Source organism: Fimicolochytrium jonesii, assembly GCF_025526975.1.
Source record: "Fimicolochytrium jonesii strain JEL569 chromosome Unknown EV422scaffold_3, whole genome shotgun sequence".
NCBI classification, from domain to species: Eukaryota; Fungi; Chytridiomycota; class Chytridiomycetes; order Spizellomycetales; family Powellomycetaceae; genus Fimicolochytrium; species Fimicolochytrium jonesii.
Genome location: NW_026515670.1, coordinates 1,630,376 through 1,645,090, shown reverse-complemented (window position 1 = coordinate 1,645,090; position 14,715 = coordinate 1,630,376). Strand labels below are relative to the sequence as shown.

The following is a 14,715-nucleotide window of genomic DNA, read 5'->3' as shown; positions in this document are numbered from 1 at the left end:
TGTTTATTATCCACACCAGACACAGTTACGGACCTGTTTACTACCACCACAACGAGCAGGGCTGTCGGTGCCACTGAGTGGAGTCTGTCTGGTAAAGGCGCTCCAGCTCTGGTGGAAGGACCATGACCATCTCGCAGTGTGCTCTTGAGATCCAATTCCAATGTTCCCTGACAAAACTGAGTAGACATGAGTCAATCACCCTCGTTGGCGGGGCCCCACATTTTCCCTTCCGCTTCCTAAATGAATGCCCTGCTCGTTCAAACCAAACCCCTTCGCAAGCGAGCGGAGAGCGACAGCGAGCATCAGATTTTTGCTACTACGTAAAGGGAGCGCTCTCGCTGAGCGAGAGTTATTATCATCTCGTTGATGGTTGATGGGTTGATGGTGGGTGGTTGATGGTTCATGGTAAGTGGTTAATGGTTGATGGTTGGCTGTCGCTCACACGGTTGATGGTTCGCTTTCGTTCACACTCGCTCTACAACTCATTGTTGGAATGTGCCGAAAGTGGAGCCTATATCCGTCCGAATGCAATGCAATGCGTGTTAGGTATGAGCGACTTTGTCCAAGTGCAGTATGCAGCAGCCAAGCAGGGATGCGACGCCACGGCGCGAGTTGCCGCTGTGACTAAATTCGTGCCCTTCCTTCCATTCCTTCCCGCTTGGCCGTTGGACGTCGGCATTGCTTTCGTTTGAGTACTCTACTGTACAGCTCAACAACTCCCATCGTCGTCTTGCTTCGTCTTCCTTCCTTCGTTGTTCGACCCTCCTAGAAGGGGGTTATCAACTGCAAACCGGACCCGCCAACAAGGAGAGGGTTCAACCGGCACGACATTCTCACTCCTCAACACCACCCGGCGAGGATGACCTCCATGCTGCATTCCATCTCAATAGGCGGCGGTGGGCGAGACAACAACCTCCCTCTCTACAAAGGCCTACCCCAAACCGCCCACCACACTCATACCCATGGCCCCGCCTCCTACCTCTCCTCCTCGACAACCTTTGACAAGCACCGTAAACTCTCCCTCCTAACCCAGGCCAAACGCTACATCCGCGCCATCTCCACCGACGAAGCCACCCGCAAAGTCTTCTTCTTTCTCCTCCTCAACATCTCCTTCACGGGCGTCGAGTTCCTCTATGGGTGGTGGACCGGCTCACTCGGTCTCACCGCCGACGCCATCCACATGCTGTTCGACTCCACCGCCATCATCTTCTCCCTCGTTGCCTCCGTCATCGCCAAATGGGACTCCAACGAGCGCTTCACGTACGGCTATGGCCGCGTGGAAACGCTGACGGGATTCGTAAACGCCCTCGCCTTGCTGTTTGCGAGCTGGAATATCATCTGGGAGGCCGTGGAGAAGCTGTTTGCCCCGCAACCGATTGAGAAGACGGGGGAGTTGTTGGTGGTTTCTGTGCTGGGATTTCTGGTGAATTTGGTGGGCATTTTTGCGTTTGATCATGGAGGGATGGGACATGATCATGGACATGGGCATGGACATGGGCATGGCGGGCATGATCATCATGACCACGACCATGGACATGGACATGGACATTCGCATGATCATTCCCATGGGCATTCTCACGGTGGACATGGGCATAGTCATCTTATGGAGGGTAGGTTTGATGATTCTGGAGTGATTTGTGTAATCAAGTCGAACGAGCCACCGAACAGGTTCTGATGTTCCCTCCTTCCGGCAGGCATGTTCCTCCACGTCCTATCCGACACCCTCGGCTCCGTCGGCGTCATCATCTCCTCCATCCTCATCCAGCTCTACGGTAAGACCTCCAATCCCCCATTCACTTCATCACCTACCACAACCCATCCGCTAATCCCTCTCTTCACAACAGGCTGGCAATGGACAGACCCCCTCTGCTCCCTCTTCATCGCCCTCCTAACCATCGCCTCCCTCTGGCCGCTCCTAAAATCCTCCACATACACCCTACTGCAGAGGGTTCCCATCGCTCTCGAACGGGAGTTACCCGAAGCCTATCGGAAGGTACTTCCCCTCCCCCAATATCAAAAATCCACGGTTTGCATACGTCCTCACTCGATTGGTTTTTTTCTTCTGGTTCAGATCGCATCCCTCGAAAAGGTAACAGGCTACTCAACCCCCCATTTCTGGGAAATCTCCCCCGGCACAAACGTCGGGACCATCAAAGTGCAGACCCGTGATGTGGCGGATGTCGAGGGGTTGCGGATGCGCATTGGCGGGATTTTGAGGGATGTTGGCGTGCGGGATGTGTTGGTGCAGATGGAGGTTGGGGTGGGGAATGTGGGGATGGGGGCGGTGGGGGGTGGAGGGGGGTTTGCTCCGTCGCATGGGCACGACCATGCGCATTCGCATGACCATGGACATGATCATTCGCATCATGATCACTCGCACGGTCACCACCACGACCACTCGCATGGCGGCCACTCCCATGATCACTCGCACCACCACGCCCCAGCACCACCACTGTCACCACCACACCAATATCCACAACACCCGCAACAGCACAACACGCATACGCACCCGCACGTGCATATTGCGCCGCCGTTTGCGTCGCGGGGGGTGAATACTGGGCATGCGCATGGGCATTCGCATTCGAGCGTCCAAGGGGCGCAATTGGGTTCGATGACGACAGGAGGGGTCGCGGGTGGGGGGTTGGTTAATGGGTATCGGGGGTGAGATCTGGAAGGGAGTTAGTTGGGTGGACCGTTCCGGCGGGGGGCGGCGATGCATAGATAGATGGGAAGGCTGGGGACTAAGATTAGCAATGGAGTTTGATGGAGAGGCATGTGCCCCCCGCAACTCTGAACTCAAGACTTAGAGTAGGCTCGTGGGATGTCATAGTACCCTACTACTAGGTCTTTCGTAGTCGTTGTCTTTTGATGGATCTTGGCCCCTCATTTTTCTTACGTAGCTTAACTTATTGCTTTTCTGATACGTTATTTTCGGGAGCCTGTGGGCCACAGAAATTTGGAAATAGAGCGGGTGTCTTTGGGCGATATCTTGTAAGCGGTGCCTGGCGCTGAATGTGAACCCTTCATCGGGGCGCGCGCGTCTATTATAGACTCTAGAGTCTTTTCTGGAGGCCCAGCCTTGTTCAGAGCCTTGTTCCACTTCCAAACGGAAGTGCCCCTCCACAAGAGCCGGTGATCCGACTGCAACAACTCCCTACCACATACCCGCCACGACGTTCCCCCACCCCCCCGGTACACATCCCGCACAATGAACCCCGCCGTAAGTACATGGCTACTCAGCGGCCGCACCATCCTGCTGACATTCGTGTTTTCGGTGATCACTTGCACTCATACACTCACTTCCCGCTCTCTCGTACTCACAGATCACAAACCTCATTGTGGTCTTTGGGCTCATGCAAGTGGTGCGTTACGTTAGGAGAACTGGAGAGGTGTGGGTGTGATGGGATGGAAGGAGGGTGGACGGTCCAGGCTCGAGCATGGTTTCGCACGGCCGAGCCCGAGCGCTGCCTGGCGCGGACAGAGGAGCGAGAGCAAGGCCGAATGCGCCGTGTCCCCAACTCGCGCGGCTCTACTTTGCCGTTCGGTGTGAGGCGGTTGGTGGGGTGGAAGGCGGGTGGACGGTCCCGCGCTCGAGCATGATTCGCACGGCCGAGCCGAAGCGCTCCCTGGCGCGCACAGGGGAGCGAGTGCAACGCCGAATGTGCCGTGTCCCAACTCGCACGGCTCTACTTCTTCGCCGGAGGAGATTCGAGTAAAGCGACATGGTTGCGCCAAAGACGTAACACGTTATTACACAGCCGACCTATCCACATCGCTTGCCCAACACCGTTGTCCCAGAGGGCCATCGTTCGTCTGTCGCCAACTATTCATCGCCTCGCTTTCGCTCCGATTCCTCCATCGGCATGGCTTACTTACCTTTTCCATGACCCGCAGGCCAACAAGTTTGAGCTCGACAAGGAGGAGAACACCCCTTACCTCCGTGCTGCCTACCTCGGCATGCAGATCATCTCCGTCATTGTTTGGGGTCTCATTTACAGCAAGGTCGTCGCCGCTAATGGTGTGTACAGAGGGTTGAGGGGCGACGGGACAGACACGAGAGTGTTTGGTTGTGCGCGGCGGTCAAAGGTTGCGGTCAAAGAAAGCTGAAAGTCGTAACCCATACACACATCTCCACTCATCCTCCGCACACATCCCCATCCTCAAACAGACCAAACACCACTAGTCTACACGGAAGCTGCGAACGCTCTAGACCCCAGCAACACAACCACAATCCGCACCACCGTCAAAGACTACGACATCAAGAAGATCATCGAGCAGCTCCGCTCGCAGGCCATCGCCGCAGCCATCCTGGGTCTCATGCACTTCAAGTTTGGATACCTCCGCCCCCTTCTCTTGCAGTCCATCCTCGGCTTCAAGGCTCTCTACTCGACTCAGCTTGTTCAGATCCATCTATTGGGCAAGCAGCCTGTTGCGGAGCTGGTTAGGCCCTGGAAGGCCGCTAACCCTTTCGGGTATGTAGGCCGGGCGTAGAGAGCGCGATGGTGTCTATCATTCGGGGGGATCCTAACACCCATACCGACTCTCTTCAAACTCTTATAGGGAAACCGTCAAGCCAACAACCGAAAAGGAAATCAAGGCCAAGGAGAAGCGGGAAGCCAAGAAGAAGGCCAACCACCAGGACTAAACCTACTTTGCGAGAAAATACTTCTGCCCAACGATCACTAATATGACATGCATGGGTGGAGACCGCCGTGTGCGTGGCAACGACTCCCCCCTTTTGCTTCACTGTATCTTTTCACACACTCACCCATAACCAGATATTTATGTATAGCATTTTTGCGAAGCGGACATTATATGCGTTTCCGGCCGGATGCCGAGAGCTCAAAAGAGAAAAAAACTATTGCGATATTGCAAGGGGAAAGGGAAGAAAGTCATGTATGTAGTTACCGATCAGTTCGTAATGCGCAGGCCACCACCCGTAACAATCCAACACGCCGGAAAGGTACAGTAAATGACACACCGTCTTCCAGCCAGATATCCTGGTTACGAGGCCGCAAGCAAGGACACGTCGTTCTGGGCGCCGCTGTTGTTACAAAAGGCGGCCGGTGACTTCTGGGGTTGGGTGCCACAGGGAGGGGGGCTCTAACCCTAGCGAGAGGATATACAGTAGATATCTGGCAGGGAAGTCCGAAGCGCGCCTGATGAGGGATGGCCGCAGCCAATCAGAATGCACCAAGTTGCCGCTTGCACCTTCGGAGGGGGGGCGGATTCACGGCTTGGCAAGTTGGCACTCGGCGCTCGCGACAAAAGGCACACCGCTCGCTCCGGAATCAGAATACTACATAAACCCAACCCCCCCCCCCCCCCCCCCCCTCGCTCTCTCCAGACTCGCACGCAATACAATACAAATCAAAACACCTCCTTCGTCGTCTTGCAACTACTACGAGCTGCTAGCACTCTTGTCCGCAAAGCAGTATCAACACCAACGCCACGCACGCCCACGGAAGGAAGTCCGGTGCTACTCCGCCGTCCACTCGCTCAACAGCCGCCTAAGCCAAACAACTACACACCATGTCGCCTCCGTTCCCAGCGTCGGCCCACATCCGTCAACACCCGACGTGGGGTCTCGGCAGCCCAACGGACACGACGTCAAATTCATCCGGCCAAAGTCCTCCGCCGTCGTCCGTCTCTCCTGCGCTTTCGCCGGCCGCGTTCTCCCTATGGGGACAGGGCGTGGCGTTCCCTGATCTGGACGACTTTACCGCATTGCTGGGATCGGCCAACGCTGCGAACGCCGCCGCAGACCCATCGGCAGCGGCGGCGACACTCGCCAACTTCCCATCCCTGACCCTCCCATTGACACCCACGGCGATTGGTCAGGACAGCCTGCTCATGCCCGCTAGGAAAGAAGTGACGAACGCGGACCTGGAAGCCCTCTTTGCTGATCTCTACGATGATGGTTCGCAAGCGGCCTTGACGACACCACCGCTGAGCGGCGGCCTGTTTTCGCAAGACTTTGTGTTCGCTGATCTTCTCGCCGCCGAAGCGGCGTTGGCGCTACCGGCTCCAGCTTCAACACCGCAGCTGCTTGATCTCCCTACTCTCTCCCTACTTTCCCCGCCGAACTCGACCATCGACGACACCCTCCTTCAACAGATATCCCCTATCTCGACCACCACAAGTTCATCGACAGATCCGTTTCTGCAGCCTCCTATCCTCCTACCCAAGTCGACCGTCAAGCAATCCGCAGATTCCTCGCGGGCAAGCCACCCTCTCTCCCCGGCATCCACAACATTGGATGAATCCTCAGGCAACGAACAACCCACAGCACACAAAGCGGCCCCGGGAAAACGACGCAAACTAACCCCCGAAGAAAAAGAACAACGAGCAAAAGACCGAGCAATCCGCAATCGCCAAGCCGCCCAAGACTCCCGCGATAAGAAACGCAAATACATGGACGACCTCGAAGCCACCAACGCCGCGCTGCAGCAACACAACGCCAACCTCGCCAAACGCCTCGAAGTCACCGAACGCAGCAACTTCACCCTCATGTCCCGCCTCGAGGACCTCGCGTCTCAGTTCGCTTCCATCTCCAAACGATTTAAACTCACCAGCTCTACCGACTACGATTCCGCCGGCGCCACCATCGCCGGTAACGGGTTCGGATCCCTTGTCCCCGGCTCCGGTCTCGGCAACAACCACACCCACATCATCACCAACCCCACCTCTTCCACTCTCCCAACCACCACATACGACTTTTCCGATACCCTCACGCTTGGCGCCCTTTCTTCATCCGACCCTGCAGTGGTCAAGAGAAAGAACAGTCGTCACCTCAGCAGTGACGACGCCAATGACAACACTGACCCCCCCCCAAGTGTTGACATCCCGCACGGATGCAAACAGTCAAGCGCGAAAACAACGGTATCGGAAACATCAATGCCGCTTTCGAAAGTCTCCTCGACTTTGTCAACGACCCCTCCCTCTCCTTCAACGGAATCGAAATCAACACCCCCGACTCCCCACTCGTCAAACGCGAACCGGGATCGGACACCGTTGATTTCGACGATTTCGTCTGTTTCGACGACGACGGCGACGAAATCGAAAACGAGCAACAACCACAACGAGAAGGAGGAGGAGGAGGAACCGACATCGGACTCGATCAGTCCGACGAAAGCGGCGGCTCGCCCCTCACCAACACCATTTCCAACGCATACCCCGACCCAGGCTCGCCAACCCTTCACATCTCACAATAAAACACCTACCACCACTCCACCACTGACAACCCTCCTAGCAATGCACCTCTTCAACTCGGTGGCCTACCTCATCACGGGTGGGTCCAAGAGTCGCTTGGCATTTCCTACGAAGTCCGTCGATGGTGACGTGAAGAATGTGAATGTGGATGTGAAGTTTACGACCCTGGGATCCGGGTGTGTCAAGGGAAACGAGGGGAGTCATCATCGCGGTGGAATCCGTCACATCACCACCACAACACCACCAACCGCCGCCGACGACCCACCCACACCATCACAGAATGGGATTGTTGTACAACACCACCCCCAACAACAACAACCGAAGTGGATGACCAGTCTAGGCCTCCTCCCCGCCCTGTCCCGCCTCGACACCACCTACGTCGCCGTCGCCCCGTGTTCGCGCCTCGAACGCTGGCCCGTCATGAGGACCGTCTGGGCACCGGCTGTGAGCGCGGTCTCGGCTGTGTGAAAAAAAAAGAAATCCCCATTGGTCGCTGTTCCCCTTTCTTTGTATATACTTTTTCCACCACCCCCCTGAGCATGCGATAGCGAGTTGGTACATAAAATCTGTTGTGAATGGGGCGTTGGAGCAATATATACCTCATTTTGCTTTTGATCGACGGAGAAAGACGAGGTGAACATGACGACCGCGGTTGTGGGCAGGCGTCCCCCCGCTATGACCGCTACACGCAGATTCCGAACACACACGCGGGGTAGCCCCCCCCCCCCCCCCCAAACAAAAAACTCATCAGCGGACGTGCTACGATCCCATCCACGGCGTTACTATACCCGTCATGACCCGTCCCCCCCCCCCCCCCACCCGCTTTTCTACACCATGCGGGCTTACGATGGGGGTGGGGGTGGTTGTATTTTCCGCATTCATTTGGTTGTTTTTTTTGCGTTCTGGGTGGGAGGAAGGGGGGCGGATGCGTGGGAGAAATGGTGCCATGTTCTGTACAGGTTTCTATGAGACATGTGTGTGGGGGGGTGTGTAGAATAGATATCAAGAGGCTGATCAAGAGGTGGGGATATGCTGATACGCGTAACAGAGGGGTAGGAGCTCACTCACGCAAAACAAACAAAAAGACAAGCTGCGGGGCGTGTGATTTACGCCTCGTCCTGTTCCTTCCACGCCATCACGTCCCTGGCTTCCTCCATCCTCACCCACGCACTGACGGCCCCGCCGTTACACGGGAAATCCGCCGAGCCGTCCTCTCCAATCACCAGCACCTCCCTGCGTCCCCCGGCCACATCCACCCACCTCTCCCCGGCCTTGGCCTCGCCGACAAACATGTGCTTGTGGCCCTCGTCCCCGGCACACAGCACGACGGCACACCCCTGCGGGTGCTTCTCGTCGCCGCGGCGCACCCACCCGATGGTGTTGGGGTGGTCAAGGTACTCGTCCTGGTCGCCGTAAGCAAAGTGGGCGCGCACCTTCATGATGTTGGTGATGGCGGGGGCGGCCAGCGGTTCGACGGGCGCCGCTCCAGAGATCCCGTAGACGTCACCGTAGAACACGCAGGGGTACCCGTCGCGCCGGAGGAGGATCAGCGCGTACGCGTGCGGCTGGAACCAGTGTGGGATCCAGGACGCGAGGGATTCGCCGGGTTGCGTGTCGTGGTTGTTCTGCGGGGCATTTTTGTGCGCAAGGAAGGGGATGAATGATGATGATGATGAGTTACCAACGAGGGGGTTGGGAGAGATGTTTTTGTGTGTGTGTGTGTGTGTGTGTGTGTGTGTGTTTTTTTGGCTACTTACGACAAAGGTCACGGCCTGCATCGGATGCGCCTGCACCAACGACCCATCAAAGATCTTGGTCATGTCGTAATCCCTGCCCTTGGCAGCAGCCTCGGCAAAGTTGAAATGCAACGGCACGTCAAACAACGACAGCTTCCAGTCGTGCACGTCGAGGTAGTCCTCCAGATCGCTCATGCTGTTCTTCCAGTACTCGGCGACGGCAAACATGTTTTGGCCGAGCGACGTGTGGGACCGGCAGTGCTCGAGGAACTCGGCCATGAATTTGGCGTCGATGTGCTTGACCGCGTCCAGACGGAAGCCCGAGAGGTTGAGCTCGTTGATGACCCATACTCCCCATTTCTTCAGCTGTTGAGGTGCGGAGGGATGGGATGTGAGACGGGTGTATAGCGATGGAGATTGTTACATCTTCCCAGTGGTTGGTCCACATACCTCCTCGGCGACTTCGGGATGCGCCGTATCGAGATCAGCTCCGAGCAGGTAGTCGTAGTTTCCGTTCTCGTTATCCACATTGTCGGACTAAATCAAAACCATGAGTCGACAGATCAGTCCATCGGAAGAGAGAATCCACTCCCGCTTAGGGGGCGAGCACTCAACCTTTCAGCCACAGCTGGCAGCCCCACAAAAACCTACCCAGTATTTCCCGTCTCCTAAAATCCGATAAATGCCCTGCCTCTTATTGGCCGCATTGTAATCCACGCCCGTGAAATGGTTAAAGTTCCACTTGAACGACGAATACTTGTCGCCTCTCCCCGGAAACTCAAACTTTGTCCACCCCTTGATCTCCTGCTGGCCCGAGATATCGTGGGTCGTGTCGTCCCTCGCCACCTCGACGGCCCGGAACGTCTCGGTCTTGTCGGCGCCGAGCTTGTGGTTGAGCACGGCGTCGGCGTACACGTGGATGCCGTTCATGACGCACGCGTTGATGGCCTTTTTGAGGGATTCTTTTGTGCCGTACTTTGTCCCCACCGTGTTTTTTTGGTCGAATTCGCCGAGGTCCCAGAGATCGTAGATGGCGTAACCGACGCAGTCTTTGCTTGCTCTGGATGAGGACGATGCGAAAGTGATGAGCGATGCATGATGTGGGATGGACGATGTGTGAACCACGACCGTTCGCTGTCGCCCACCATCGACAAACAATACCCGAGGAGGACGTTGAGTTGCCGTGGGCAGGAGTGTGGCTCGCTTCGCTCGCTAAGGCTCGCCCAAGGCGCAATCCCCGGGGCTCCGCTCGCGTCTTCTCTCTCCACTCGGATCCCCCCGTCGCATCAAACCATATGCATACCCTTTCGTCGGAGGCGGGATCCAAACCGCCGTCACACCATTCTTCTTCAACTCTGCCGCGCGTTCCTGCAGCCTATCCCAGTGTTTCTGGTCTGACGGTACATGCCACCTTCAAATCCAAAAAAAAAAAAAGGAACACCCACACATAAGTAATCGCGCACTGATGAAATATAGCGCTGAAAGTGAAAATGGGTGGGCGAAAACATACTCAAAGAACTGCATCATGGTCCCGTTGAGCGGAACGGATTCATTGTGATGTGTCTGCGTCCTGCGCAGGCTGACTGGCGGTGGGGGCAGGTTGCGGCGGGACTGTTTGAGGAGGGGCTTTGACATGTTTGGAGTGGATGGATGGGGGGGGGGGGGGGGGAGGGGGGGAGCTGAGTGGGACTGACTGAGGAGAAGCGTGGGCGGGGGCGCGAGGGTTCGTTTGCAGCCTTTTATAGTATGAGGGTTGACGAGAGGAGTAGTACTGAAGCATGTGTGAAAAACTCGAGTGCTAGATCTAAGCCTCATAGGGAAGGAGTGACATCATCCCTAGTATCTAGGACGAGACGCGCCTTCCAAGCGAGGAAGGGTCCCCACGATCTGGTCGCAAGCCCTGCGCGCGTCATGCAGAAAATTCGCCCCCATCGCTGAGCCTGCCCTCCGATAGGTACTGTACATACTCTGTACATAGTAGGTACAGCAGAAGGGTCTGGACTGCAATCGGCCTCTCTCATCTCGTCGGTCCGATGGCATCGCTTGCAATTGGTATTATCTTTGTATCTTCGTAACGCGCAGACTCCTCCGCACGGCGACGTCGTCCGTCTCACGCACGACACAAGGAACCCAGCGCGCACGGAAAGAACCCGATCTTTGCGCAAGATGCAGTCTTTTTATTTAAGGCGGTGATGAGAGAACGGTGGGCATGCTATCCAATCCATCCGTCCCTGACTTTGTTCCCACCGCAGAGAGAGTAGCACAGGCTTTCGGAAATCATTGACAGCACGGGCAGATGTGGATGGATGTGCGGGTTAACCATAGGCCGGGGAGTCTATCCACATGGAGATCCCGACTTCCGGGGCTGAACCGCCACCCCTCCACTTGCATCCAGCGGTTTCATGAATGCCTTGCGTTATTGTGAGAGGCGAGACGCCGAGACTCCGGGCCGATCGTTATCTCCGGACCAGCTGATGAGACCCTCTTTTTGGCGATCTCTTGTGAATCCGCGTTGTTACAGACGGGAACAATAGGGTTAGGGTTACGATGGCCAGATTTAGTTCAGAAGGCAGTCCTCATGAGAGGCGCGCGCGAGTCACGGCGGGCGGCGGCTATGGGAAACCTGATGGGAAACAGTCACCCATCGCGTCCGTATTTTTAGCCCGCAGATTCACAGAACGGAACAGAACGCATATCACACAGGGAGATATTTACTGTACCCTCCCATATGATATCGCCCACCCTACATATACATAGACATATACGCACACACTCACTCACAATAGACTGCTTCCTTCCCCTTTACCGACCACTCTCCTTCTAGCGTGAAGCAGCTCCGCACCCGTTTATACAGTACCTGCACTCTTGGCGTAGCGCTTCTTCACATTCCTCCAGCCGCCGCCCACAAATCTCAGCGGCTTCCCCCCATTTTCCCACCCCACCCCCACCCTCACCAACAACGGCTCCCACCACCCTCCCCAACATGCCCGTAACAGCCGCCCTCCCCGCCGCCCCCGCCTCAACCTCCACCGACTCTCACATCCGCAAAGACAGGTCAGAGGACCCCATAGCGGACGGCGACGGTAACGGTGACGACGATACTTGCACTCAGCCGAGGAAGCGGAGAGGATCGATTCTTCAGTTGGGTGGGGATCCGCATCAGAGGTTGATTGATAGGCATTGCTGTTCGTTGTTTTCCGGGAGCAAGTTTACGGGCGAACAGAAGAGTGGGAAAAATAGTTATGAGGTGGCTGTGGATATTCAGGTATGTACACGCGAACCCGAGTGAGCGAGAGCGATAGCGAATGCGAGCAACGCGAGCCCATTGTAATACCGAGCGTTAGCGAGGACGAACGAAGCCCCTGTCTTCAACCGTGAGCGAAAGCGAACAATGGTATTTTTAGGCGAGCGAAGCGAGCCCCTGTCTTCAACCGTGAGCGATAGCGAACGGTCGTTTTTATGACATCGCGCCCAACCTCCTTGTCGCGAGCGAGCGAGCAGGCTATCGTTTAGCCAAGCGCGCATCCAACCAACCGATCTCTTCAAGCAACCATGATAATCTTACTAATCAATCTTTCTCCTATCAACAGCACGTAGATCTACGCAGCTCCTTTTTATGCGGATACCTAAGCATCAAAGGCCTGACGGACGACTGGCCAGATCTGTGCACGTTCTTTGAAGGGGAGATCATTGGGCCGAAATACAGCTTTCTGACGCGGAAATGGGAGGCGGATGAGCACATTGATCGGCAGCATTGGGTACGTGGTTGCAGAACGGGATGGGTCGAGTTTCGCTCCGTAGTGGTCATTCTCATTTGATTTCCTCGCAATTAGACAAAGTTTCCCGCCTTCAAAGAATACGAGAACATCTTTAACCGCGATGGCTTCGCATACGATTTCGAAAACAGCGATTTTATCTTCATGCGTTGGAAGGTACGTGCTCACAGTACCCTCTAGTTCCGAAACATCATCTCACACAACTCCCCCCCAATATTTATCCACAGGAACTCTTCCTAGTCCCCGACTACCGCATCAAAGCGATCAGCGGCGCCTCCTTCGCCGGTTTCTACTACATCGTGTACCAGAAATCGACGGGGCAGATTACCGGATTGTATTTCCATCACAATTCGGAGTGGTTCCAGCATTTGAGTTTGGAGCACGTGCCGAGTACCGCTTTTGGGGCTTTTGAGTTTCGGTAGGGGGTGTGTGGATGTGGGAGGTGGAGGACGCGGAACGAGTGACGCGGGCAAGCTGTGAACGACCACTCCGGCGTTTTCGCCGTTCGCCGCAATCGGCCATGGTCCCGGATGGCCCCCATGACAAGGGCTCCTCCGCAAATCATGTCACATCTCCTTTCGCAAACCCTCCCGTCGACCGACACACAACCCAACCCACGCCTCCTCGCCCATACGCATGCAAGCAAGCACTTTATATTCGATGAGCGGGCTGCTGCACGACACAAAACGCATGTCCTCACTCGAGGCAGAACGCATTCCGGCAGGTGATCGTCCCACTGCACCGCACACCCGAGTATACCACACACCAGCAGCCCATACGACCCCACCATCGTACCGGCCCCCCAGCCCCCACCCACTCCAAAAAAGACTCTCCTTCTGACATACATTTTACATCGTTGCTGTTCTTCCATCATAGAGAAAAATGTCCCTGTTGTTTTTTTTGTTACACCTCCCCCACAGCCCCCAAGAGGATGTTTTTGTTACGTCTTTTTCGTTTCTTTCGTGTATTTTTTGTTTTTGATATATTGTTTTTGTTAATCCTTGATGGTGGATATGGGCCTCGTACGATGTTGTGTGTGTGGTGCTATGTGGGATGGGGGTGATCAATAGATGGGTGTGTTGCTCTTACCTCGGCGGGAGTATGCGGTGTTTGTTTTCAATTCTACATGATTGGTAGACTCTCCTCCAGTCCTTTACGCCATCGTTCCCGGAGCGACGAGGAGCAACCGGAGCTACGCTATGCCTGCTCAAAGAAACAAACCCAGAGTCATTACTCACGATGAGGACGCCCGCCGGCCTCTTCGACCGGGCAGCCGCCCCGAGACGCTTCTTGCCGAACTTGCTTCCCGTTCCAGCTTTCGTTTCCTCGTCGATTGTTCAAAAGTGATGATAGCCGCCAAGAAGGAGGAACGATCCAAGCTTTCTCCCAAGCTGGATTTCTATTGGGTGACAAACGATTCGGGTCTCGCCCCTAATATTTCTGGTGGACGACTGTCGTTGGCCTTATGCAAATCGCAGATCAGGAAATCAGCCTCGGTGGGTGACATGGCCATCGGTCTTCACAATGACAAAGTTTCGGGTTCGAAATATCTCGTATATGTCGCATGCTGGAAGGAGGTGATAAGCTACGACGAATATTACCGAAAATGTCATGACGACGCCAACCAAGGAGGACCGCTCGGGTTCAAGATACCGCTACCCGGGTCCACATCGTACCATCATTATGTGGGGATTGTGGTTATCGTGAAGGCGTTTGGGTGAATGGAGAATGTCCTCATGAGCATCAAGCAGTGGACTTGAGGGGAAAGAATGTCCTTCTGGCGGACGACTTCGTCTATTTCGGAGATAATGCTCCTAGGGTTCCGGAAGGACTGCATGGACTGATTCATACTCTTTTTGGAAGGTCTGTGGTCCGTGAGGGCGAAGTTCTGAATATCATCAAATATTCTAACGTGTGCAATATGATAGAACCCATCACGGACACCGCAACAAACATCGTTTGACAGAGTGGAAGCTGTACGAGCCCTTCTT

At 55.5% G+C, this 14,715-nt stretch overlaps 6 protein-coding genes across 6 annotated transcripts; 5 read left to right on the top strand and 1 right to left on the bottom strand.

The window, feature by feature from the left end:
* Positions 1-868: 868 nt before the first annotated feature.
* EV422DRAFT_492259 (cation efflux family-domain-containing protein) lies at positions 869-2,665 on the top strand (the record flags this gene model as incomplete). The annotated part of the gene is made up of 4 exons (XM_053067589.1): positions 869-1,580; positions 1,695-1,772; positions 1,845-1,993; positions 2,072-2,665. The coding sequence occupies 4 exons, from the start codon at positions 869-871 to the stop codon at positions 2,663-2,665; spliced, it is 1,533 nt and encodes a 510-aa protein (XP_052928983.1).
* Positions 2,666-3,010: 345 nt separating this feature from the next.
* On the top strand, positions 3,011-4,909 carry EV422DRAFT_253398 (inorganic phosphate transporter Pho88). Its single transcript, XM_053065747.1, has 6 exons — positions 3,011-3,220; positions 3,324-3,362; positions 3,895-4,018; positions 4,169-4,472; positions 4,561-4,714; positions 4,779-4,909. Exons 1-5 carry the CDS (start codon positions 3,209-3,211, stop codon positions 4,643-4,645), a joined length of 564 nt encoding a protein of 187 aa, XP_052928982.1. The 5' UTR covers positions 3,011-3,208; the 3' UTR covers positions 4,646-4,714; positions 4,779-4,909.
* A 1,373-nt stretch (positions 4,910-6,282) lies between these two features.
* On the top strand, positions 6,283-6,588 carry EV422DRAFT_484484 (uncharacterized protein; the record flags this gene model as incomplete). The annotated part of the gene is made up of 1 exon (XM_053067352.1): positions 6,283-6,588. A coding segment is annotated over one exon (306 nt), but the record flags the coding sequence as incomplete, so codon positions are not given.
* Positions 6,589-8,074: 1,486 nt separating this feature from the next.
* On the bottom strand, positions 8,075-10,606 carry EV422DRAFT_584147 (alpha amylase). The gene is made up of 5 exons (XM_053073426.1): positions 10,459-10,606; positions 10,252-10,359; positions 9,600-10,008; positions 9,399-9,485; positions 8,075-9,314 (listed from the first exon to the last, which is right to left on the bottom strand). Exons 1-5 carry the CDS (start codon positions 10,581-10,583, stop codon positions 8,319-8,321), a joined length of 1,725 nt encoding a protein of 574 aa, XP_052928980.1. The 5' UTR covers positions 10,584-10,606; the 3' UTR covers positions 8,075-8,318.
* A 1,325-nt stretch (positions 10,607-11,931) lies between these two features.
* On the top strand, positions 11,932-13,146 carry EV422DRAFT_549934 (vacuolar import/degradation protein Vid24; the record flags this gene model as incomplete). Its single annotated transcript, XM_053071739.1, has 5 exons — positions 11,932-12,002; positions 12,126-12,213; positions 12,539-12,706; positions 12,782-12,880; positions 12,952-13,146. The coding sequence occupies 5 exons, from the start codon at positions 11,932-11,934 to the stop codon at positions 13,144-13,146; spliced, it is 621 nt and encodes a 206-aa protein (XP_052928979.1).
* A 924-nt stretch (positions 13,147-14,070) lies between these two features.
* EV422DRAFT_564607 (uncharacterized protein) lies at positions 14,071-14,445 on the top strand (the record flags this gene model as incomplete). Its single annotated transcript, XM_053072214.1, has 1 exon — positions 14,071-14,445. The coding sequence occupies one exon, from the start codon at positions 14,071-14,073 to the stop codon at positions 14,443-14,445; it is 375 nt and encodes a 124-aa protein (XP_052928978.1).
* Between the last annotated feature and the right edge of the window lie 270 nt (positions 14,446-14,715).